Raw genomic sequence first — 26,158 nt, forward strand, 5'->3', positions numbered from 1 at the left:
TTACTGGGAGGATGGTTGGGTGCTGGGGCAGGCTGTCTGGGGAGGCTGTGGGGCTCCGTCCTTGGAGATGCCCAAACCGCCCTGGACAGGTCCCTGAGCGACCTGCTGGGAGCAGGGTGGGACAGAGACCCCCAGCCCTTCTGTCATTCTGTGAAGAAAATCCAGAACACCTAAGTTTCTCTGAAGATTGTTTTTCTTTTGTACAGAGTACACTCACAGCATTGCCTGAGTAAGAATTTGATTTCAGTATTTTTAAGCAGTTTCATTAAACCCCAATGAAACGTAACTGAAAGTGCAAGAGCAGGTTGTGGAGCCCAGAGCTCCACAGGGCTCCCCGAGCTCCTAAACCTGCAGACGCAGGTTCTGGCTGGAAGCACTGGTTGCACAAACGTCCCCGACAGAAGGGAGTTCTGCTCTCTTCTGCGGCGGCCTCGGGTCAGGTCCTCTGCCACCAGCAAAGCAAGAGTAGGAGAAGCAAAATAGCAGATTTCTTCTTACCAATGTAAACTCAACACGTGAATGCAAATATAGACATAAACGTGAATACTGGAAATGACAACTGATGCAAAAAAATACTGGAATTGGAAACCTCTACTGTACGTCTGTGTGATGACCCTCTAGTTGAATTATAAAGAATTGTGCTGGAACTTTGATGGGATTAGATCTTATCCCTAGCAGAGTGCCTTCTGTATAGCAGATGATTTACTGTATGTCAAAGGAACAATATGATTTAGTAAGTAGCTTAAATAAAATAGAATAGGGAATACAGCATATTTGCAAACAAACTCTGAAAGCATGCAACACCTCCTTTTTTAGTTATACTTGACCAAGAAAAAATCTTGGTATCACAAAAATAAACAGAGAATGGCTGTCTGGGGGTAAAAATGGGGTCCAATTTCCCGCGCCGCTGCAGATGTCAGGCGTAGGGCTGCCGATGGCCAGCTACAACCTGCCTTCCGCTTGCAGCGGCTCTCTGCGCACGCCAGCCCTGCGCGGCACAGACACGCAGCGCGCCGAGCCAGCGGCGCCGCCCGGCACAGCGCAGGGCCGGGTTGGGCTCCGGGGGCTCCTGGCCCCACGCCACCGTCCAGCTCAGCAGCCCGGGCACCTGCGGGGAGGCCGGCAGCGAGCACCACGGCACGGCAGGATGACGGTGCTCCCCGCCTCCCCACCACGCTCTGCTAACTGGAGGGACACATTCGCTGTCTTCGTATGCAATTACTACTGTGGGTATGACAGCAACAGGAACGGTTTTTCTGTCCATGCAGCACCAAAGTGAAAATTTGTTTAGTTTTCTGTAAAGACAAATCTTTTTTCACCTCTGGAGTCAGCAGCACTTTGCCCATTCCCAAGTAAAACAAAGCAGAGGAAACAGAAAGTCAGATGTGGACCTTGTACGTGCAACCTGGAAGATGAAAAGCCAGTGATGTGTATCCTCTTGTCCAGAACTCAGAGCTTAACCAGCACTTTAGTAGACTCTGCATCTTGAGAATACCCCTTCTCCTGTTTATGGCATGCAGTAACCTTTTCTTACAAGGAATTACAAGCCACATTTTAAAAATCAGATCTGCTTTTGGCTGAGCAGACACACACGGATGTAGGCAGCGGAGACCCACAGCACTTAGAAACAGTAATATCAGTTCCAAACACTGATGGCAGCAGCGATTCTAACCGCTGTGCAAACAACCATTAGTAAGTCCCAGCTGCAGAGGTGGGAGGTTGCTCACTGCAGTGGATACCCAGCTGGGACGGGTCCAACCTCCAGTGGGATGTCTCAATCATGTCAACGGAAACAGTCTTCATATAGCAAAAGAGTTTATACATTATTTTCATCCTGAGGATAACTAAATTCTAGTTTGAAATGAAAATGCAACATTTCACTTTTTTATGTCATGAAGTGTTAGCTATAGTCGAACATTAATATGTTTAAACAAGCACTTAAACTGCATTTCTTTAATAAAAAGTCAGTGTTTTAAAGGTCCATCCATGAATCTCTATGTTCTGCCATTGTTTCAGGGTGCAAAGCAAAACATCAGGAAATCTTCACATGTTATAAAAGATAATTTAAAATTCAAAACGGCTGTAGAAACCATGTAGTAGTTTGGGGATGGGTGTTCTATAGACAGAAAAATAAACACTTTATGGCTTTTGATGACAGGCCAAACTTCTGGGGAATTGGGATCATCACAGCAAAGTCTGAGAAAATCCTACGCTGCCAAGCCAAATCTTACTTGTTTATTACGTGAATGTTTCCCACGACTTTCATAGGACTAATTGCCCAAATACAGCAAGTAAGAATTGTTTCCTGCTAATCTAAAGATTTATTTATAAAGTTAAAGATAGAGGTTACAATAGGGTTCTCAGAGCTTTAAATACCCTCTCAATGAATCTCTTGCCACAAATCTCAAGTATGATAAACGTTGTATTATTTGTTGTACCATACATAAATATAGCATAATATAAAGAGAAATGATGACATAAGCAGCAGGTGACATACATCCATTATCACGTGCTACTTAACTTTTGTGGCACAAAGGCACAGCTGAGCTTGTGTTGCCTGTGACTCAGATGACCTGTTCAAGACCCGAAGGATGCTTTCCCAGCCCGCGAATGCTCTTTTCGGTGCGAGATGCCTTCGCGGCGCCAGCGGACACCGCTGGACGGCTGCATGATGTATGCTTATATATGTGTATATATGTGCCTATAAACATATACCACAAGAAAGGTGATACAATGTGTTAAAGCAAGAGAGTCCTGCAGCAACTCTGCGGTAGGCTGAGATTGCCCAGCTTGAACTGTACTTACCTACTTGCTTTGGGGAAAAAATATGCATATGAAAATGTATTTCTGCAAGTAAATAAAAATAATAAAAGATACATACTGAAAATGTACAAAAAGATGGTCCATATTTGGGTCTTACAATTTTGACAATGTCCTTCTGAGTGTAAAGGAAATAAGACACTAAAAACCCCAAAGTTAGTCTTTCAAGAGTGAATAAGCCATGGCACTCCAACGAAGATGAGACAATATTCCTTATCCTCAAGCAGACGGTGAAAGAGGTGCTGCCTGACCTTGCGACACGCTGCGCAGTAAACCCAAGCCTACTTTGATACAGTAATCTTGGAATAAGTGCATTTTTCTGGAGTTTATGAACAAGCTTCTGGATTTTTAGAATTCCATTTATGTACATTAATGGAAAGACGTTTTTCGGTTTTCACAACCAAGCAGTAAAGGGAACCGCCTTAATAGCACATGGCAAATACCTGCTTCTGTACACAGGTCATAGTACTGGCCCATTATTGTCGGACCCACTGATGTCAATAGAAGTATTCTTAAATACTTTTATACTAAATATAAACTTTTATACTGTTTATAAATACTATGTAAATAGTAAAAGTACATATTTAGTATATGAAGTATAAATATACTCTTTTATACCAAGCACTAAGTGCTTAAATAGTCTGAGTATTCAACTTGGGAGTATGCGATTCTTCCTTCATAAGAAATATAAATCCACAGAAAGTCTTAACAAGGTCAAAAGAACTACCCAGTGTAGTAGGGTAAGAATAGCAATGTAAAAGAGAACAGAATTATCTTCAATATATTCACTTGACTTAATTTTCCTGCTGTTTTGGCAAAGGGTTACAGAGTTGCTTATTTGCTACAGGGTTTTTTTGCCTATTACTTCATGATAATTTGAAACACAGGTGAAATAAAAGCAAAACAGAAATACCTCCAGCTATTTCTGAGCTGGTAGCCTGGCTGCAGTTCCACCTGCCTACAGCATGGTAATAGTTGACTTGAAACCTTGGAAACCCTGATGTCAGTGAAAAAAAAATCTACTTCAGTGAAGACAAAGCTTTTTTCCAATGTCTTTGAAATAACTACATAACCTTACCAGGTTTTTTTAACCATCTCAAAGTACGTAAGAGTTACTCAGAGAAAAATGGATGATGTTCATGGAAAACTGGTATTTTAGAGAAACATGGGGTTTGATGAAGATTGGATATCTTAAAAATGACTCTCGTAATTTACTGGTGTAGTTATCCACACAGAAGAAAATAACCATATTTCTCTTTGCACTTAATTGAACCAGACGTTAGCTTCCCAACATTAGATATAGAGAAGTAAACTTTAGAACTTACTTATTTCTCTTAGTTTTGATGCTAAGATCATCATTTTCATCCCCTGGACAAGAACTAACACATTTATCTGCTAAAAAGAAATAAATAGTGATTAGATTTGAACTAGATAAATAGGAATACAAATTCCTCAAATTAACGTTTCATTTGTTGTCTTTGGCCCCTGCTCAGGTATTTACTTTTTTTCACTCTCTACAGAGTGTTTTAAAAATAACACGTATTTCATCAGATCCTCAGAAACGCCTTCATCCCAATGCGACCGATAGCAATAAAACCAACCATCTTCATTCTGAAAAATTACTCATAGTTCATTTGTAACATGATTTTTTTTAAATCTTGTTATTGTTTTACCTAATACTCCCTCCTCCCTTCCCTTAAAAACACAACTACAAAGACACTTCTGCAAAATTACTTCAGTCCTGGCAGCCTGAAGTATTCAGTAGTGCTACCTCACACCAGAACGTCCCTCCTTAGCACATTTTTCTTTCTTATATAAGCAAATATAACACTGCTTTTCCATAAATTCAACCACCAGTATTGCAAGTTTATGGAGATACCAACAACCTCCACACTCCTGATGCTGCAGAGTAACTCCAAGGCAACATTACGCTCCTGGTTTGGCCTGGACACTCGTTCTTGAAGGACTCTGAGGTTGCACTGTCGGTCATAACGAATGTGAAGCATATAGAACAGATATTTATTTCTGGAAATTACTTTTTTTTTCATGTATACAAACCGCAATTTTCATCAAAATTCGAATGAACAGACCACCAGAAGTCATGTCCATCCAGTGCTTGGTTTGTGTCGGAGATTCTTCAGTGGTTCACCACAAATTGGTTGAGAAATACAAAAATCAAACTGTGCGTGGTTAGCCTGGGAATATCAGAAACACCAAACCTCAGCCTTTTTGTATTAGACTAGTAATGAAGACATGTCTTGCTATTTAGGATACTATGAAAAAATAAAAATAAACACAAAATTGAACTTAGGTTAATGGAAATAAAGGGTTTGAATAACTTGATATGGTGAAACCTAGTCTCACTGAAATCAGACAAAACTCCAAGAGATCTGCTAGGAAATGACTGAACACAAATAGAGATCAATGAGTATTTTGAAATCCATAAACTAATTTCAAGTCCCTGTTACTTGTCCGGGTCTAATCTTCCTATCATTGAAGATAACAGAAATTTGGCCATTTATTTCAAGTTTCAATTTACAAGTCTTGTTCTTAGCTCATTTTGTTTCCCTATTTTAGGGAAACGGAATGTTTATTGGTATGCTTTCAGCAAATGTTACCTTTTATTTATATTAAGTGCATGAACACGAACGAAAAAAACAAAACAGCACTGTAACCTTGAGGAGGAAACACACAGCAGGTGCAAATGGATACTTTACTAACTACAACTTAAAATGGTACTAAGGAGAAATGAATGGCATTCCAAAATAAAGTTTGATCTCAACATTCCTGACAATATAGAAACATTATGAATACATCAACGAATGTTTTAAATATACATAAATTCACTGGAACTATTACCTTGTCTTGCTAAATTTTTCTTTGGGACACCCAATTGAAATACAGCGAAACAGGAAAACCAACCTGTAAACTCGGAAGGCGGAATGTAATTCAACAGAGAGATTATAAAGCTATTAATCAAGAGCTGAACAACCTGTGGAGGCAGCGGTGGTCTTAACTTTAATGAATTCTGAAGGCAATAATATGAAATGATAGAGTACTTGATGGTGTTTTCCAAGAGAGCTGAAGTTAAAGGTGACAGGCAAGCACAACCCTGTTCCTACCAAACCTCGCCACCACGGAAGGAAAGAAAAGGAAAAGCCGTGCCCGGGAGGGCACCTCCTGCGCTTGACACTCGCCAGGGACAGCTCTCCAGAGCCAGCTAAAGGACGTACGTTGTGCTACGCTCCGACGTGGCGAGTCCTGATGGGATGTTCCTCTAGTGAAGCGAGCGTGTGGCGAGAAGTCTGGCCCATGCAGTGAGCCCTTCCCGATCGACATTTCCACAGGGCAAGAGAAAATCCTCTGGTGGTGACAAACGATTATGTGAAGTTCTCCAGTTACTTGAAGGTGAACTCAAATTTGAAGTCATCTTACAACAAGATCTTTCACAGACTTCTGAAAAGGATATATGAACTTAAAATTTTGTTGTGAAAAATATGTGAACTGGGCATTTATAAACCCAAATCTTAAGTTACCGTACAGATCAAAGAGATGTGATACAGTACAGCCCGATTTCAGTGTTTGCTTCCGTCCGCTGGCTCCCGACACACCTTGGGCTCTCCCGGAGCGCACGGATGGCCTCCCGAGGGAGGGACACCAAACCCTTCTCGCTTCGCCTGCGTGAGAGACTGCTATGGCTATGTGGCCTTGGATAAAAGGGGCAAGATGAGAGCCAGCATCATCACTTAAAATTTCAGTGGAATGCAAAACTCCGTAGAACATGACAAATGGTATCTCTAACTCCCACTCAGGAACTGACTGCATCACATTGCACCGCTGGCCCTCCAGCAAGATTATGAACTGACTCCGACAGCGAAGAGAGGCAGCCGAGCACAAAATCTAATAATTGATTTAAAGCTTTGAGGAAGAATATTACTTGATGGTAATCTTTCCATGAAATCATGAAGCGGAGCACTGCCCCAATGTGATGGTCTATCAAGCTTAGTGCTCATTAATTAAATCATTCAGCTAATCCCAGCCACGTCGTGCATTCCGGTTCATTTTCCAGAACAAAGAGGAAACGCCAGCATTTACCAGGTGAGTTAAAGCGCTGTCAATCCATTGGCCACACGCAGAAATCGGATTTGCAGTTTTATAGAGACCTGGCGCCCACGTACCACGCGTAAGCCTAGGAGCTTACCGATGCTGTTTCCAGGGACCGTGCTTCCTATTTTTGTCTGAATGCTAAAGGGTCCAAAATATTTGTGGGGACGGAGTAAACTAAATGATAACTGATTTTGAATAGGGGCCATACCAACTATGAACCAATGTGCCATTTTCTGTAGTCAGAATTAATTAGCTGAGAAAATAACTTCCTCAGCCTAAGCATCCAGACAAACCATGGAGCAGGCAGAGGAATAGGAACAGACAGAAATTTTTTTCTCCATTGCAGTAAGAGAGAAACATTTTAAGGAATCTTTGAGGGAAAACAGGGTTGTTACGGTCAGTCCATGACCGCACCAAGAGAGAGGAGTAACGACAGTCGGGGACGAGGAGAGAGAGCTGTCACCAGAGGATGTTGCACTCTGCTGTCAGACAGCTCTGGCTTGGGAACACGGAAGATCAAGATACGACAGTCCTGGAAACGCCGTCTCTGTCCCGGCCCTGTGCCTGGTGGGCGGCGGGTCCCTCCACCCAGGCGACGTCCCCGCTGGAGGGGCCGGGGCAGCGCTGGCCGGAAGCTCCTCTGCTGCCGTTGCTGCCGCAGCGGCCCCGGTGCAGCCGCACCTCCTCCCCGATTCCACGGGACGGCCTGGTGGGAGCCCGTTAGTAGAGAGCCATGACACTTTCATAAATCTCCCTAAGAACTAATGCTTTGTGGAGGCGGAGTAATTGATAAATGAGTAATTTTTCATTTATGCCTAAATTATAAATGCACTTGATCTTTCAGCGGAGCGGTGCTCAGATGACCTACAACACGCCATGAATAACTACGCTTGCCAACTTTTTCTGTGCCTTTTGATTTAAAAATGCTAATTAAAACTCAGCCGCAACAACTAAGCTAAATAAATTTGGCAACCATTGTTGCAAACACAGAGCTCATTTGTATTATTTATTTACTCAAGATTACAAGCTAAGAGAAACGGTAACAAATAATCCCTTTCACCTCAGCAGCTAATATACACTAATTACAACCTGACTGTCTCAAATACTGAGCAACTGCGACTCCCAATTATATCAAGGAAGATGAAGACTATTACCAACAATGAAAATCATGGCCATAAAGAAACTGGTGCATGAATCAAATCGTGGTGGTACTTATAGATCATAAATAAAAAGGGTGGAACACACAACAAAAAAGCAGATTTTTGAAGTGGCGCATATCAACAGTGACTTTAGGCTCTTTTCATTAATTAATTACAGACAATGAACAAGGACGCTCGGTTTTGTCTTTGGCCATCATTCCCCCTTGTCAGTAATTAACTGATCTTTCAATAAATGCTGTAATAGAAAGCGTATGCTATATTTTTTCTCCTGAAAAATGAACTTCAGCAGCTACACTTTGGAATTAGTAGATATATAGCTAAAGTTATTCAAGCCATATACAACCATCTGACGACTGAAATTCATACTGAAAAATGTAATGACATTATATGTTGATAAGGACTACACTAAAAGAAAATCTCTCTCTGTAGCTTTTCTTCAGTAAACTTCTGCTAAAAATGGTAACATAAATCCTGATTATCACTCACTCCTATCGACCTGCAGACACAGCGTTTCAAGCCCACAAACGCACACTCACAGCCCGTGCCGCGGTAGGTAACTGGGAGCTCTGCCTGGCGGTCCAAGCGTGCGTTGCGGCCCCGATGGCCCGCGTGTAAAAGGCAGGTCACTTCACGAGAGTGGCACTGCTACCTTATTTTCAGTTATACAACACTACACTTAAAAAGAATGACAACAGTCTCATTTTTCCCCCTCCGTTTTTTCCCAGACCTCAGCACTGAAGAAGAGGCATCGGCTGAGGGAGGCTCTCCAGTGAAACTGCTGTAAACCAGCAGCCGATCACGACAAGCAGCGATTCGAATGGCCGCCGTGCGCCTAGATGCCCTCCCAGCAACGGCTGGTCTTACCGGCACAGCTCCCGCCTGAACGGTAACCTAAAGCGTCGGGAAATAAAGGAGCACCAACACGGGCCTTGGAAAGGAAGGTGTTGAGGTGCAGGAGAGCACAGGAGAACACAATTCACCGGCAGCAAATATATTTAGGGGGACTAAGTGAGCGGTGGGTGCCATTTCACAAGAAAGATGGGGACAGACTTTTTAGCAGGGCCTGTAGCAACAGGACAAGGGGTGATGGTTTTAAACTGAAAGAGGGAAGATTTAGACTAGATATCAGGAAGAAATTTTTGACAGTGAGGGTGGTGAAACCCTGGCCCAGGTTGCCCAGAGAGGTGGTAGGATGCCCCAACCCTGGAAACGTTCCAGGTCAGGCTGGATGGGGCTCTGAGCAACCCGCTCTGGTTGAAGATGTCTCTGTTCGTGGCAGGGGGTTGGACTAGGTGGCCTTGAAAGGTCCCTTCCAACCCAAACCCTTCTGTGATTCTGTGTGGGATGGAGCAGCTCCCGGTAATAGAGCAAAGGGAGTCCACATCAACTGGTGAAACCAAACCACTGGAGGGAAGTGCAGTGGAACAGACTATGGAGCCACTGCTGCACCGGCAAGCACAGGCTGGCACGCTGGGCTGCTCCTGGGCTGGTCACCAGCATGGACAAGATCTGGACTGGATGATGAAGCTGTGGATAGCAGCCCAAAAAGACACAGGGCGAGGAGCATGGGATGGGAAAGTCAGGCTGGGAACACTGCCTCTGCAAACTGGCTGTCTCAGGGAGGACCAGATAGCAAACACCTTGGATCCCTGACCAGCCACGGGGTGTCTTTTAAACTGTACTTTGAACCACTTAACATGTCTTACTGCAGGTCAGCAGTTACTCTTTAGCCATGACTCTCCCCTTTGGGAATCCACAGCGTTTTGAAGGTGACTGGCAGTGTCACGTTTAGATGGAAGCACCCATGTTTCCACCAAACCTTTTACCACTCATGAGAGATTTACTACTGGGATTTTTCCTCCTCTACAACTTGGTTGGATAATCATTAGCTACGGAATACCTGCTTTTGTGTAACAGTTGAATAATGCATTGGCAATGCATTCCTAACGTACGTCTTGGAAATAAGTGTAATAAAATATAAAGATAGCACCTTCTAAGATGTATTTTATACATCAAGTATTCATCCAGTGTAATAAGCCACCTGTTTCTTCATTGCCAGCAACAAGAAAGCCCTACCTCCCAGTTCAGCATTTCAGTGAAAATACGGATTTTGCAATGAACATCAATTTTAACACAATACTTTATATGAAATCTCAAAAGGAAAACCCTTCTAATTACAGTTATCAAACTTTCACTAAACGCATTTAGTGACCAACTTTCGTTTGACATTTGAGTTTAAATAGAGGCAAATAATCACAGGGCTTTAGTTACTTGCTGCAGCTTCCAGCTTGCGCTTGTGAGGAGGGTCCTCGATGATCCGGTTTATGTCGCCGCGGTGCTTCAGGTCCACCGGCTTCTCCCAGACTGACAGCTGCATTGTAGGGTTGAAGAAGAAGACCCGGTCATCTCCAGTCCAGACTACACACCTATTCCAAGTGATAAACTATGCTTAGATAATGTCAGATACATCCAGGCACAAGAAGTTCACCCACAGCTGGCTTGTTGCATCTCCATTCGCAGCGCGCGGGCGAGACTGCTCTCGGACCGACAGCCTGCCCCGGGCCCTGCCAGTCCACGCCGGCCACCTCGGGTAGAGTAACCCTCTCCTTATCATTAAAATATCATAGAAATGGTCTAAACACCCCAAAAAAGCAGCAGGAGAACTGTTCTATCAGGGAAGGGAAAAAGAACCAGGCGAAGAGGAACGCCATGGTGCTCACAGCAAGAGAAACCACAGGAAAACACATTCCATGTTCTAAAGCCGTGGCGGAGCGCAGCGAGTGGCAGAAGCCTCGGCAGCGGGGCTGTGTGGCCATCGCTTCGGTGCCCACAGGCCGGGGCTGTGCTGCTGCTGGTGGCTGGCCACGGGACCTTTACACGGCTCCCCGAGGGAGGAGGCGTAACCACAGCATCCCCGAGGCATCGCCGTGGCATCCCCGAGGCATCGCTGCCGGCTCCACCGCGCTCTGCGCCGGACAGGCACAACCAGCCACCGCAGAAGTCTGCCACAAAGGTTTAGGGTGATTTTTACGGGCTCTGTTTCAAATCTGAAAAACGTGACTAAGTTGCTGCTGCGTAAATCAGTTTCTCAACCTGGTCAGTTAAAATATGCATGACAGCAGTTCAACTTTCTGTCCTAACATTCATTTAAAATCAGCTAAAGTAATATGAAAATAAGTATCACACCATCCTTAACAGACATTCAAAAACCTCATTATACTTCACTAAACGTGTACGTAATAAACAAAGAGAATACCAATCTCAAGCCCACACTTTCTGAATTGTAATGAAAACTAACAAACATCGCATACATGCTCTGACTTCCTCACACACACACTTATAATGGGAAAATGTTGGTTTCTCTGAAGCATAAATACCCGGCAGGAACAAACGTTATCATTAGAAGCTCTGCTGCTTAATTGTTATTAAAAGCAGTGAACAAAACTGCTTTAAAAAAAAAAGAAGTCTTGTCTGCGTAAAAGACTTGCGAAGATGAAAAATGCTCCATCAGTGCAGAGTACTGCAGTGAGACAACCCGACATACTCTGTGTACCGCTGGCGAGACATCACCGTTGATCTTGCCCGAACACATACAGAAAAATACAAAAGCTGTGTAAGAAGCCACGGCAGGAGCGGCAGGGCCGCAGGGTGCCGGCAGCAGCTCCCTCGAAGCGTGCTCCTGAGCCCCAGCACCCAGTCCTTGTGCTCAGTAGAGTTACATGTTCTCCCAACGAACGGGAGCGCCAGACTGGGCGTGCGAACCCAGCCGTTGACTTCAGTCACACTTATGCCCCACGCAAGTTTTGGCATCCTGAACTCAGCGACACGGACGTGCCAAATGTTTTAATAACTTTCTGTTTATTTTAATACACAAATGTTTTGGATCACGAAAGAGCCTCACAAGAGGCTCTAACCCTCTGTCATGCAGTGATTAGATCTAGTTACTACTTCTGACTGTGTACCTCCGGGAACCCCGCTTCGCCCAGAAACACCGACCCGCCAGCCCCGAGCCCCTTCCGCAGCACACACCAAGAGGGACGTCCCAGTAACGCTCAAACCACGGCTGCGCTCGCCCATGAATACCACACTCGGCCCAGAAGGAAGGGAAAAAATCTTGGCATTTAGGTGAAGCGGACAGAGGTAGCTGATGAATTTGAGTGGGCTGTTCTTACCCTTCTATTAAATGTTAGCACTGCAGCCAAGGCACGGGCCCAGCCCTGCCCAGGAGTGAACGCCTGCTTGCAAATGCGCCTTGCTGCAGCTTCTTCCACGGCAAGGAAGCACGCTGCAGGCTTTGAACCGCTTGGGGAGCTAGCTGCACGTGAGGGTACACTTGAAACCAGCACCTCGCTTGGGACCTGCGACGCTACCACACGCACGCGGGACTGTCGAAGCTGTTACCTGACAGAGATTATAACCGGTGGGGCTGGAAACATGCGTTCGGTCTCCGCCGGTACGCCGCTCTGCTCGCTGCCCCTCTGGCCACGCAGGCAGACGTCGATGGCGCTCGTTAATCACCGAGTATCACCAGGTCTCATGTGCCATCACCCCAGGTTAGAAACTCTGGGGTCCCTCGTGACACCTCTTCACTTTTCCATGACTAATATAATTTGACATTTAATTTAAAATTAATGTTCCTTTCCCCATGTAACATGTCACCTGTTCCTCTTTGGTATAATAACGGCTTCAATTATCCATAGGGGACGCATGGTATTTTGTTTCAGTCACAGAGCATAAACTGGAAATGCAGATATTGTTATGTTCATGTTCCTCTTTAGAAAATTGTAATTTAAGAACGAGTAAGGGCACAAGATGATGATATTAGTGGTTCCTTTTATTCCATAAGGTAGGTAAGGTCTGGTAACATTCCTGAAATTTCTTCTGCCGTTAAAAATTACGGTTTAGCTACTTCTGACAGGCTCTTGGCAATGTCACATCAACCACAGGTCCCGCAGAAGCAGAGAGTCAACCTACAGGAGGGGAGTGGCTGAAATAAACTCAGGATTTGTTGAATTTGTGTTGCGTATCTAGTTTCAACCTATCAGAAAAAAATGTACGTTATGATTGAAGCACTCTACAGGCATGCTGCATGTCCCAGCGTGAGCCACGGGGCACATGAGACATTGTCACCTCAGAACACGGGACAACTGTCAGCATGAGGGACTATGTCCCCTCCCTCTGGTCCCAAGGACCAGATCTGGATGCCTTTCCTTGCATCCAGAATACTCACTGGGTCACTAAACAATCCTCTGGAAACTCAGAAATGTAAGGTTTCTCCTTAGAGATTAAAATATCACAACTTTGGATCCAAGAGCCATTCAGTGGAGGTACCGGCTGCCCACTCATGCTCAGCAGACACAGCTGGGAAAAGGGGGTGCTGCGAGACGTCTCTGCGGGTACCACTGCCTACGGCTCTCCTCTGTAACAACGGACCGACCAAACCATAACCTGCCTATGACACTGCTGGACTCTGCACTACCCCATACAGCAGCAACTGTCAAGAGGATAAATGACTGATGGGAATTACATATTTATGATGTCGAGATTAAGTAGGACGTTGGCCTGTGCCTACAACACTGGTTTGCAAAATGACACAATATGATAATATCAAATAATGGCTGGTATCTACGTGGAGTGCCTTAGCCAAAGACCCCAAAGATGTGAGCCACTAAGAAGAAATTAATTATTATATGGGTAAAGGAGGTCAAAAATCCTTCTAGTCAACTGTTCAAGACAGAAAGTGAAGAAAATTTGTATCTATTTAAAAATGACACAAGAGCTTTAGTCACCCAGCATGTAGTTACCTGAATGGGAACATGGCCAGGAAACCTGTGTCATGAGACACAACCTATTTTTACTGATACAACCTGAAATCAACACCAACCTTGCAAGACAGTAAGAGGCATCCAGTGCCAACGAAATAACTAGGAGAGAAAGAGGATCTGGCCTTAAAAAGCAAGAACGTCTCTTACAGATCTTGTATTTCCCCTTTGATCCATCCAAGTGCCACCCAAGCTGCATCCTCGACACGTGTGAGGCAGAGCCCAAGGAGCACGGGCACACACAGCTCTGCTCACAGCAGGCAAGCAGCCACGCACGCCCACAAAACCAGAGAAACCACCGGTTACCTCCTGCCAGACCTGGTCCCGGCTGAGCCGGTGCTCCGCAGCACGCTGCCCTTACCCTGCAGATCCCAGGGAGCTGGCTCATGTCGTGCTTGCGGCTACCTCCCCACATTTGCCGTAAGTACATGATTAACAAGGAAAAGCCTCAGCGGAAGCTAGAACAGGAACCCAGCATTGCTACTTAACACCCAGGATAGTGTATTTTCCCCAGGTACCAGACCACTAATGCACGTCTGGCAAGGGAAACGGCACTGATGAATGGCTTCTAGCAGGGCTGATTGCTTTTGCTTACCATGGTGATCCCGGCACTGGAGTGGATGCCACGGGCTTGTTGCCGTTTGATGTGCTGTCATCCTCATTTACCAGTTTAAAAGAATGATCCTTGAAAGACAGATAGAGATTAGTCAACAAATAAAGCTGATGCAGGAGACTTATTGTTACACACATCACTCTTTTCAGTGTGGAGTATCCTTATTGCCATCGTTCCAGAGCGGCTTTATGAAACAACCAGCTACCTTGAGAGCAGCCCAGATAAATGGGAAATCTGGGGGTCTGCACACCGAGCAGCAGGGCGGCGGTGGGGCGAGGGCCAGGGAAGGCATGCGGGTGCAGACGTGGCAAGAAAGCACTTGTACCAGCTCCAGCGCGCGAGGCAGCGCGTGACCCAAGGGAAGCGCTTGCACGGTGCGCGGGAGCAGCTGCGCGAGCCCGGTGAGCACACCCTGTTCCACAGAGCTCGCCGCCATCGCTGGCTGCTCGCTCCTGAGCCGTTTTTCCTGGTACGTTCCAAGGACTTTATAACACTGGCAAGAGCGACTTTCCCTGGCTTCGGCCAACAGCAACCCCTGAGCTGGAGGGCACACAGCTGCACTCCTGTCCCCATCGAACCCCCCTGCGATGGGGCTGGGCCGCTCGGCGTGAGGCTGGCCATACGGACGGAGCGACAAGACAGTGCGGCAGGGTGTACGGTACAGCTGGCAAGCACGGGCGCTGCTCTCCCGGCTGAAGAACAGCTATTTATTGTAGTAGCTTATGGAAACGAGCTGTGAGGGGGAGGCGTGGGAGGAAGGCAGTGATCTAGCTCAATGCGGTATCAAAACATGAGAAGCACGTACTTAATTAAAAAATAATAATGCATATATCCAGAGGTCTTCATCTTGAAAGTATTTTACAACTTAAAGCCCTAAGGCCACCAACGCAGCTGCAAGTATGAGGAACCCTCGCAGCGCCCGGCAGGCAGGGAAGGCTTGCTCGTACGGAGCCTAAAGACAGCAGCGTGACAGGAATGTGCCAAATGAAAATAAACTGAACAGTAGCTCAGCCCACAGGTCCTCCTCCTGCAGGACAGCGCTCCCGATGCAGAAAACGTGTGTGCAGGGCGAAGACATGCGGGGGAACAAGACACGCCTGCTCAAGGCAGCTTCGAGCATCTTCCGCATTGCTGTTTTCTGAGCTCGGGATGCTCTTCCACACACCCATACTCAGATAAAGGTTTTCCTCTTTTAACTTTAGCCATTTTCACAATGTCTGCATGAGCTGTGCAGAAAGCAAATACTTCCATTTATTTCATGGAAGCTGGGAGTACAATTTAGGTCTTTTTTCTTTATACAATAATCTAGGCTTTTTTATAAAATGTTATCGAAGTTACACACATATAACCTCACAGGTAAGTTATACGTGAAGTTATATATGGTAAGCTGTAAGCTGCACATACTATTTGCTATCCATTTATGTTCACCTGTCAGGTTTATTTAAGGACCACGCAATTATCTGTAAAGGAGGGCTACAAAAGCGCCCAGCACAGTGTCCTGGTTTCAGCCAGGATAGAGCTGGTTTTCCTCACAGAAGCTAGTGTGAGACTGTGTTTTGGATTTGGGATGAGGAACTGTTGATAATGTGCTGATGTTTTGGGTTGTTGCTGAGCCGTCAAGGACAGTCCAGCTTCTCGTGCTGGGCTGCCAGCGAGCAGGCTGGGGGTGCACGGGGAGCTGGGAGGGGACACAGCCGGGACAGCTGACCCAGGCTGGCCAAAGAGATATTCCCTACCATCCGACGTCATGCCCAGTACAGAAACTGGAGTTGGCCGGGGGGCGGAAATCACTGCTCAGGGACGGGCTGTCGATCACGGGGTGGTGAGCAATTTCTGTATTGGGCATCACTTGTTCTTGTACATTCCTTTGTTGGTATTATCATTGTTGTTCCCTTCTTTCTTTCTGTCCTATTAAACCGTGTTTATCTCAACCCACGAGGTTTTTCCTAATTCTCTCCCCCGTCCCACTGTGGGAGGGAGAGTGAGCGAGCAGCTGCGTGGTGCTTAGTTGCCGGCTGGGGCTAAACCACGACACACAGTTAAATTAGTAACACTAAGAAGGTGAGGGCCATGAAAAAATTCTTCCTTGCACCTGGGGCTGATGCTGTGACAAGTGGCACGAGGTCCAGGGAGCCAATCCTGCTCTGAGCCAGGGCTGACTCAGCTCCACAGGTCCCTGCCACAGCAGTGAGACAGAGAAAGTGAGATACGCTGCTTCTGCACTTCAACTTCTCAGCACAGTAACTTTGTCCCGGGCTGTGTCGCACCTCCACGCTTGCATTCTCGCCCCCCACCCCGCATCGACCCGCTCCTCCTCCAGTATGGGGAGAAAACCAGCCGCGAGCAGCCCTCCTCTGCCTCTCCAACACCACAGGGACTGAGCTCCTGTAAAGCACCCAGACAAAGAGACAGCTCTTGAAGATCGACTGTAGGAAACGATCCCTTACCACCAGCACAGATCCAGCCACAGGACAGTCCTGTATGCTGGCTCCAATTTGTGCAGTTCAGTAGTTTAAAGAGGTTTATAAAAGAAACCGTCACAAACCTTAGTGCCATCGCTTTCCATGGGGGTACTCTTCCTCTCCGTATGCAAAATCAAGGTCGGTGGGCAGGAGGATCTACTCGACTCTTGGCCATTATCTGTGAGGGGAAAGGATTTCTTTTTAACGTGCAATAAATACATTCCCAACAAATCAAAACTAGCAAAGAAAAACCAAACCACCCCCTGTGGCTCCAAGCCTCCTTCCCTCCCCTCTTCCTCCTCGCTCAGTCCTTTACTTACAGGCGTACGTGTGTGCCGAGGACCGTATCACCTTTCTCAACATCATGCTGTATTTTAGTGGGAGGCTTTTACTACACCGAGTTTACTCAGAAGGGACAGTAAGGAAAGGCAGACAGGCAGCAGGTACAAGACACAGGCCTCACAATGAGTAAAAACTAGTTTTCACAGGAAGAAATACTGAAAAAGGCATTCTTTTTTGGGGTTTCTTTTTCATCATCCGATCCTTGCGCTACTCTTAAAACACATAGCTGTGGGTTTGAGCAAAGTGACCTGGCGCATCCTGCCTGCGGCAGGGAGCACAAGGTGCATTCCCTGCAAGATAAGCAGTGCTCGGGGAAGCGTACATCGCCCACTCCTTCCTCCCTACTACAGCCATCGCCTCTGCCCAGGCGGGATGCAGCAGTGACGGCAATGGCTCTGGCGGGAGCATTCTCATGCGTATGTGCCTGCAGACTTACAAATAATGACGATGTTTCAACTCATTCATGATAAAAACTCCATGAGCAACCACAATCAAGCATTCTCGTGCATATGTGCCTGCAGAGTTCCGGCACGGCAGCAAAATTACCAAAGGAGGCTCAAACCACCCAGAAACGGGGGCCGTGGGGATGCATCCCCGCCAGCACGCCTGCACGCCCGGCTCTGCGGGGAGACGCCCACCCTGCACCTCGCCATCGCAGGCTCCCCGGAGACCTCCAGTACAACCGTACGCTGCAAATATGGGCTGGTACTACCAGTATTAAGACTGCCATAATGGCAAGCCATGACATAGTCACCTCACCCCTTACCCATCTCGAGAGTTCTGGGGAGCTTCGTGTCTGCCAAACAGACTAAAACTTTGGTATAGTAGCTTCAAGAAACTATTTGCAAGCACTGCTTTTTTTAGGACTGCATATTAAATAGCAGATTCTCACGTGAAAATACTGTTCAATGGATTTTAAAATTACTCAGACTACAGAACAGGCACACATGTAACTACACCCAGGAAAAGGCTGGAATTTCTGCCATTTGACTCTGTTTCACCGTGGAATATATCATAATAATAAAAATTTAAATATATGTCATTTTTCTCAGAAGATGACTTCCTCAATTTTTATGGGCAATGAGAAAGAACATTTACAAAGCACATCAATTAATTTCCACATTAGAGGGGCTAGGAGTAGAGAGCAGCTAATACATATCAAAAGCGTCTCTTGAATTTGTCTTTCTTCATTAGACGTCTGTTAATCGGGACTCAAAGCATTACCGGGCACGTCAGTCTTCGAACGCAGCGAAGTCACACCCGGCTTCAGCCCGCCTGCGCGCGCCCACCTCCCGCTGGGTTAAACTCTGCGAACATATTCTCCAGCTCCAAAACACGGCAGAAGAAAGACAACGTGCAGTTTCTCAACCGTTTTGCAGAGGTATTTCATTATCTTGCCCAGCGTCTCCCCGCCACTCGGACTCTCCCGCTGCCGCTCCCCGGGGATGCCTTTGGCGCGTCGTTCTCTGCCCCCGGGGTGCGCCAGGAGCCAGCCCGCGGGCGCGGCGAGGCACAGCCCGCCTCCCCCCGACCGGCCTTTTCAAGGAGAGTATCAGCGTGCCTTCTGGAAACGCGTTTGCAGAGGATGGAAGGGACCTTGAGACATCCCCCTCTGCAGCAAATATTCCTTTGCAAGTCCTTGATTTTGCAGCAACTTAAAGGCAGCCAGAACAGCCCAGGTTTGGGATGGCTTTTGTGGGTGCACAGCTGGCGCCGGCCATGTTTTGCAGAAACACACAGCTGGCGCTGGCCACGTTTTGCAGGCGCACAGCTGGCGCTGGGCTCAGGGCTCCACGTGCTGAGAGCCTTTGAGGGCAACACTGGTGAGCGGTGCAACAGATCTCGGCATTTCCAGCTCTTGCTTCTTCTGCTCTTGCCATGAAATAATCCTTGAAGCAACAACTCGGGAAGGCCAGTTAGCTGCTGCTGAAGCAGCCACAAACAAATTGCTGTTTGGATTCTGTCACTCGAACGCGGCGCAGCTGAACATGGAGCTGCACGCTTGGGAAACGATGCTTAACCGACCTGGGATTCTTTTTTCCTTTTAATAGGGAAGTCATATTAAACCCACTTCCAGCTCTGCTTCTTTCTCTTTCTATTTCTCTAGTCCTAGGAAAAAAGGCTTTTATTGTTATTACAATTTGGTTCTTCCATAGTCTTCATTATCACGTTGGTTTAAGAACTAGCCAAGATCTTTCATTCACGTATATGCATATGCACACATGCATGAGGACCAAGAAAACACGTTTACCTAGCTCTACAAGCAGTAATACAAATATATAAATGTCAATTGGCAGGTTTAAACAAAATGTTGCACATGTGGGCGGTTTCCCACAGCTGATGCTGAAGAAATGAAATAGGAGAGGGAACCTAAACCACACTCACAGAGCTCCAGGAGCTCCGGTTTGATGCCAAGGAAGGGACGAAGTACGGCATAAACGCTTTTGTCATGGCTGCTCGTACCCTGCTCTTTAATAACTGAAGATTGGCTCAAAGTACGGAGCACAGACGCACCGGTGCGGGGAGGCTCTCCTGCGCGGGCAGCCATTCTCACTCCTGTTCGAACCTTACACGTCTTCGGCGCGGAGACACTCTGCGCTGCCAACGCCCGAGGCAACCTCTCTTTTTCTCCTCCTTTGAAAAGCTCCCTCACAGCATCTGAACAGAAAGGCTGAAGCCTCAGGGAGGGACTAGGGTGCTGTATCTTTTGCTTGAAATATGGCATCACCGGTGCAGGACGTAGGTGAACTTCTGCAGCGCGCGGTTCATGAGGCATTCACATATGAAATACACTTCCACAAAATTTTGGGCCATCAGCACATATAAAATGAGATGTAAATTTAAAAAGTGAAATAAAATAAAAAAAGAAAGTCTGGGAGTGCGCCCTGGGTCAGCTTCGCTGCACTAAGGAGGGACACCGAACTCCCAAAAAAGTGAGGCGGTTGCAGGGAGCCCATGCCGCTGACCCGCAGACCCGCTCTGCCTTCCGCAGAGAGTATCAAGCAGACCACTGTTAGGACTTCTTGGATTCCTACGGATTCCTGCTCCGCACCTGCTGGGAAAGGACAGCCAGAGAGATGCACGTTTACCCTCCGCTGGCAACTGGCGCACGTCTTTGCTCAGGTTTACACTGTTCTCCTTAATTAACCTTCCCCCGCTTTAACTTAAGTGCATAAAATAAACTGCAGCCTGACAATTAAGCTACCGCAACATATTTCCAACATAATCACACACCTTTTTTTGCCCCTAAACTTAGCAGCGTAATTACTAACGATGTGTTCCCACGCTTGCTGTAACGCTGCTGAAGGATGCGCTGGAGACGGAAAGATAAAGATATCTGATTAAAGAGACTTCTCTGAGGCTTCGCGGCAGGTAGAGACACATGAATAATTCACAGTAGAAAGTAAAGGTGAAGTAGCAAAACTATCTTGGGTATATCACGGCGGATGTAGATGTATGATCATAAACATCTTATTAAAAGCAGAATTAGAGAGTGAGATGAAGAGGGATGATTGATTCATGCCACAAGAAGCTATGGACAAGAGACAATAAAAAATTGTTTTGCAAAGGTATTTAGAGGCCAAACCTCCATTAATCTTAAAAGCAGTTTACAATTTTGATTCTAAATGTTCCCAAGAATTGGATTTACTTCAAGCAAACACATCTAAACACTCAGTTTTTTATTATCCCACCAGTATCTCTGCAGGTCAGTTCTGTCCCTCCCCACAACCTTGCTGCTTTTGTTTCTTGAGATTAGCCTAAAAACCGTATCTGACTGACTCACCGTCCCTCCTCGGCTGGTTCTCGCTCGACGAGCCGAGTGCGGGATTTCAGTGCCAGCTGCGTCGGCCGGCTCCACGCCCCGCTCCCGTGGGCAGGGATCCCACCTTCAGCCCATCATCACTGCTTTAGGGAAACGGACCCTGCTCCTGCCTGCACGCTCCACGTCACCCCTCGGTTGGTGCCCGTTTTCTGCTTTGACCGGTTTCGCTGCGCCAGCCAAACGCTCTGCCTCCCCTCTTAGCGCAGGGCTCCCGGAGCGGCGCTTTTTTCCTTCTGCAGCACTCTCTTCCCACTCAGCCCTTTTATTTTTCTGGAGATTTGTAATGGGAACAGTAGAATAACAAGGACAAATTCTTTGTCTACTGTACCATACCGTGGGCTATGTGCCTGGTGCAGAGTTCAAGGACAAACTCATTTCATTCTTGGGCTTTTCAGGCACACAGCCAACACCGCCCAACAGATGCTATTTGCCACTACCCTGAAAATACTTTCGTTATAAAGAAGGAGAAGGTGAAAACCCCCTACTGGCATACTCCCTCGGGCACCGCGCAGGTGGGCAGTGAACCATCCCCACCTCCCAGACCGGCTCCGTGCACTCATTTCCCATCAAGCTGCCCAGGCAGGAGCGTCGCTGCCCGCAGCGGAGCATCAGCTCCCACCAACACCGGGCGCTGCACCGGGCCCCCGTTCGCTCGCCTCCTCCCTCCCTGAGCACAAGGCAGCCGCTGCCGTGCTCATCGGCACGGTGTTCTGCCTGGTTTTGCCTCTCCACCTCGGTTAAGCCCCTGTACCATTTCTCAGCCTCCCCCTCCAGCTGTTGCTGCACCTCTGCCCAAGCTAAGCCGGGCTCTGAGCCAAAGGCCATCACTGATGCTTGCCGACCTTCCTTCCTCTGCTCTTTACATGTGATTCTTTTGAAATATCAAGACCTTGGCCCTGATCTTCAAGGCATTTAATGATTTAAGCTCTGAATATCTATAAAATCATGCAGAGCGCTCTGAGGGTGGTAGTTACAGCTCCACCTCTCTTGTACCTACTGTATTGTACTTGAGACTGGAGTTTTCCTGCTTCCAGTACAAAAACAAATGCTTACTAGAAGCCAGGAGCATTGCAATGTTTACTCCTTCTGCTCCAGAACTACAGAAAATTTTATTAATTTTCTCTTCAGAGAAAGGGAAGCAGGGACAAAATTAGAAAGGCAAAAGCCCAGCTAGAGCTCAGTCTGGCCACAGTCGTAAAGGATAATAAAAAATGTTTTTACAAATATATTAACAACAAAAAGAGAGGCAAGGAGAATCTCCATCCCCTACTGGATATGGCGGGGAACATTGTCTCCAAGGACGAGGACAAGGCTGAGGTACTTAATGCCTTCTTTGCCTCAGTCTTTAATAGCCAGTCCAGGTATCCGCAGGGTATTCAGCCCCCTGAGCTGGAAGACGGGGATGGAGAGCACAATGTACTCCTCATAATCCAGGAGGAAGCAGTCAAGGACATGCTAAGCCACCTGGACACCCACAAGTCTATGGGGCCTGATGGGATCCACCACTGAGAGAGCTGGCGGAGGAGCTTGCCAAGCCACTCTCCATCATTTATCAGCAGTGCTGGTTAACAGGGGAGGTCCCAGAAGACTGGAGGCTTGCCAATGTGACGCCCGTCTACAAGAAAGGCCGGAAGGAGGATCCTGGGAACTACAGGCCTGTCAGCCTGACCTCTGTACCGGGGAAGATTATGGAGCGGTTGGTCTTGAGAGTGCTCACAGGGCACCTGCAGGACAACCAAGGGATCAGGCCCAGCCAGCATGGGTTCATGAAAGGCAGGTCCTGCTTGACCAACCTGATCTCCTCCTATGACCAGGTGACCCGCCTAGTGGATGAGGGAAAGGCTGTGGACGTTGTCTACCTGGACTTTAGTAAAGCCTTTGACAGCGTCTCCCACAGCATTCTCCTGGGGAAACTGGCAGCTCGTGGCTTGGACAGGTTTACTCTTCGCTGGGTAAGGAACTGGCTGGATGGCCGAGCCCAGAGAGTTGTGGTGAACGGCGTTAAATCCGGCTGGCGGCCGGTCACAAGCGGTGTTCCCCAGGGCTCGGTTCTGGGGCCGGTCTTGTTCAATATCTTTATTGATGATCTGGATGAGGGAATCGAGTGCTCCCTCAGTAAGTTTGCAGATGACACCAAGTTGGGTGGGAGTGTTGATCTGCTGGAGGGTCGGAGGGCTCTGCAAAGGGATCTGGACAGGCTGGATCAATGGGCAGAGGCCAACTGTATGAGGTTTAATAAGGCCAAGTGCAGGGTCCTGCACTTTGGCCACAACAACCCCATGCAACGCTACAGGCTTGGGAAGGAGTGGCTAGAGAGCAGTCCGGCGGAAAGGGACCTGGGGGTGCTGGTTGACAGCCGGCTGAACATGAGCCAGCAGTGTGCCCAGGTGGCCAAGAAGGCCAACAGCGTCCTGGCCTGTATCAGGAATAGTGTGGCCAGCAGGAGTAGAGAAGTGATTGTGCCCCTGTACTCAGCACTGGTGAGGCCGCATCTTGAATACTGTGTTCAGTTTTGGGCCCCTCACTCCAAGAAGGATGTTGAGGTGCTGGAGCGTGTCCAGAGAAGGGCAACGAAGCTGGTGAGGGGTCTGGAGCACAAGTCTGATGAGGAGCGGCTGAGGGAACTGGGGTTGTTTAGTCTGGAGAAGAGGAGGCTGAGGGGAGACCTTATCGCTCTCTACAACTACCTGAAAGGGGGTTGTGGCGACGAGGGTGTTCGTCTCTTCTCCCAAGTAACTAGTGATAGGACAAGAGGAAATGGCCTCAAGTTGCGCCAGGGGAGGTTTAGATTGGATATTAGGAAAAATTTCTTCACTGAGAGAGTGGTCAGGCATTGGAACAGGCTGCCCAGGGAGGTGGTGGAGCCGCCATCTCTGGAAGTGTTCAAAAAACATGTGGATGTGGCGCTTCAGGACATGGTTTAGGGGACATGGTGGCGCTGGATTAATGGTTGGACTTGATGATCTTGAAGGTCCTTTCCAACCTAGTGATTCTGTGATTCTGTGATTCTGTGAAAGAGGGATTTAGTGCTGCCGTGAGCAAAACCCAGCTGTGCCAAGCCTTGCTGAACACCCAGTTTTCTCTTTAAAAACCAAGTCGAAGAAAGGCTTATCTATATTGCAAAACACAAGTATGGCTGTAATGCCATATAAAATCTGTACGCTGGCTTAACACTGCCACTGTAGGTACTGGCAGCGAAACATGGTGGCACAGGCCTGTATATGTATGTTGAAGCACTCTACATACTAGATACATGATTCACGGCTTAATGTGTTGGTGTTCTGCCCTCGTCCTCTCTCAGAAATGACTGCCTCTGTGTTTCAGGGCTTCTGGGTTGGAGACACTCAATGAATAGAATCACAGAATCATTATTAAGGTTGGAAAAGACCTTCAAGACCATCAAGTTCAACCACCAACCCAACACCACCATGCCCCCTAAACCATGTCCCAAAGTGCCAAGTCTACACGTTTTTTGAACACTTCCACTGATGGTGACTCCACCACCTCCCTGGGCAGCCTGTTCCAATGCTTGGCCACTCTCTCCATAAAGAAATTTTTCCTAATATCCAGTCTAATCCTCCCCTGGCACAACTTGAGGCCATTTTATTGAATACACACAAACTTGAATATATTTTTTGAGGTGCAGAGCTTTTAAATTAAAAAAAAAAAGCAAAACAAACACAAACCCAAAACAAAAAAACAAACTTGGGAGGATGGTACCTTCTCATAACATCTCTCCCCCGCAACCGTCCACCTGGCCAGAGCTGACTTGCATTTGCCACCCAGGCACTAGCAGGTCCCAGCAGCAGGTCCTGCTCTCCCGGCCCCACCATGTGCTGACTCAGGACACCAACTGGACTTCCTCAGGTTCCCAGCATCTCCTAACAGCATCCTAAGCGTCTGGTTTTCTGTGCCACTTTGAGGCTGATGTGTGAAAACACCTTTATTCCTGTCGTTTGCTCTTAATTATGATTCCTATTTTGCTTACGTTTCCACTGGAGGTAATGACAGTTTGTAGCAATCTATAGAAAAGAGTGTGATCTCCTCAAAAACATTAAAGAAATTTCGTACTATCTTTGAGTGAAATTACCATTTTTCTCTTAAATGTAGTTGGCAGGAAATCAAAGATGACAAACAGAGGAAGATGAAGGTGTTTGTATTTCCAAGGGAAAGCTGGAAACAAAAGATAATGTTCATCTTGTTTACATTACTTGTATGCAAATAAAAATGTAATGATTGCTCTTCCAAAGTGATGGCCTCCCAACAGTATAGCAACTTGATTTAGGCAACCTATCAATCAAATGTCACACCGGCCTCATTGGAAGTCATCTAGTCATCAAAAGGCTTTATACAGTTAAATCCTCATTCAGTACGACGGATAAAATCAGGAGTGTTCATGTTTTCAAGTCTGCCAATAAGAAGATTATGAAATATATTTTACATGAAATATCTTAGAAACCATGATTTCAGTTTTCAACAAGCAACAAGCTGCAGATCAGCATGACCCTTGCACAAATCTTCATCTTTCTGTCCCTGCATTCTTTGAACAGTTTTAATATTTCCTCCGTCTCACTTGCTTCTGACAAGAAAGCAAGTCAATACAATTCTTGGTGACTTTGAAGAGGGTGTGCAGGCCTTCAAGCACAATAACTGTATAGCTGATAAAAAAGTAGGTGTTTACCAAAAGCAAACCAAACCAGACAAGAAACCTGACTGGTTTGAAAGTTGAAGTATGTCAGAAGAGACGTGTATGAACTTTTCTTCAGTTTTCAGGTGTCTGTGTCATAAAATTTTAAGCAATTTCCAGACGGAGATGGAATACTCAGCAACATAAAATCAGTCAGAGGATCTTATTCAAGACAGGTACAGCAGCAGGCAGACCTGCTTCAAAGGGAGCCTCCAGCTCCACTTATGGATTTGCCTAGCACAGCTGACCACCAAGTATTTTATGAAACATTTATCTTAGCCATGGGTAGAACCAGTGAGCCTGAGGTACCCACGAAGGAAAC

General features: G+C 46.8%; 1 protein-coding gene across 1 annotated transcript in view; it reads right to left on the bottom strand.

Moving 5' to 3' along the window:
- TCERG1L (transcription elongation regulator 1 like) overlaps positions 1-26,158 on the bottom strand; it is a gene marked incomplete at both ends in the record, with an annotated part of 95,911 nt that overhangs the window by 10,126 nt on the left and 59,627 nt on the right. Inside the window, 4 exons of the mRNA XM_082002403.1 lie at positions 4,146-4,215; positions 10,359-10,513; positions 14,505-14,593; positions 17,068-17,162. Of these exons, the coding sequence (XP_081858529.1) occupies positions 4,146-4,215; positions 10,359-10,513; positions 14,505-14,593; positions 17,068-17,162 (409 nt within the window). The remainder of the gene's footprint in view (positions 1-4,145; positions 4,216-10,358; positions 10,514-14,504; positions 14,594-17,067; positions 17,163-26,158) is intronic.

The sequence above is a fragment of the Phaethon aethereus genome (genome assembly GCF_964289735.1).
Source record: "Phaethon aethereus genome assembly, chromosome: 7".
NCBI lineage: Eukaryota > Metazoa > Chordata > Aves > Phaethontiformes > Phaethontidae > Phaethon > Phaethon aethereus.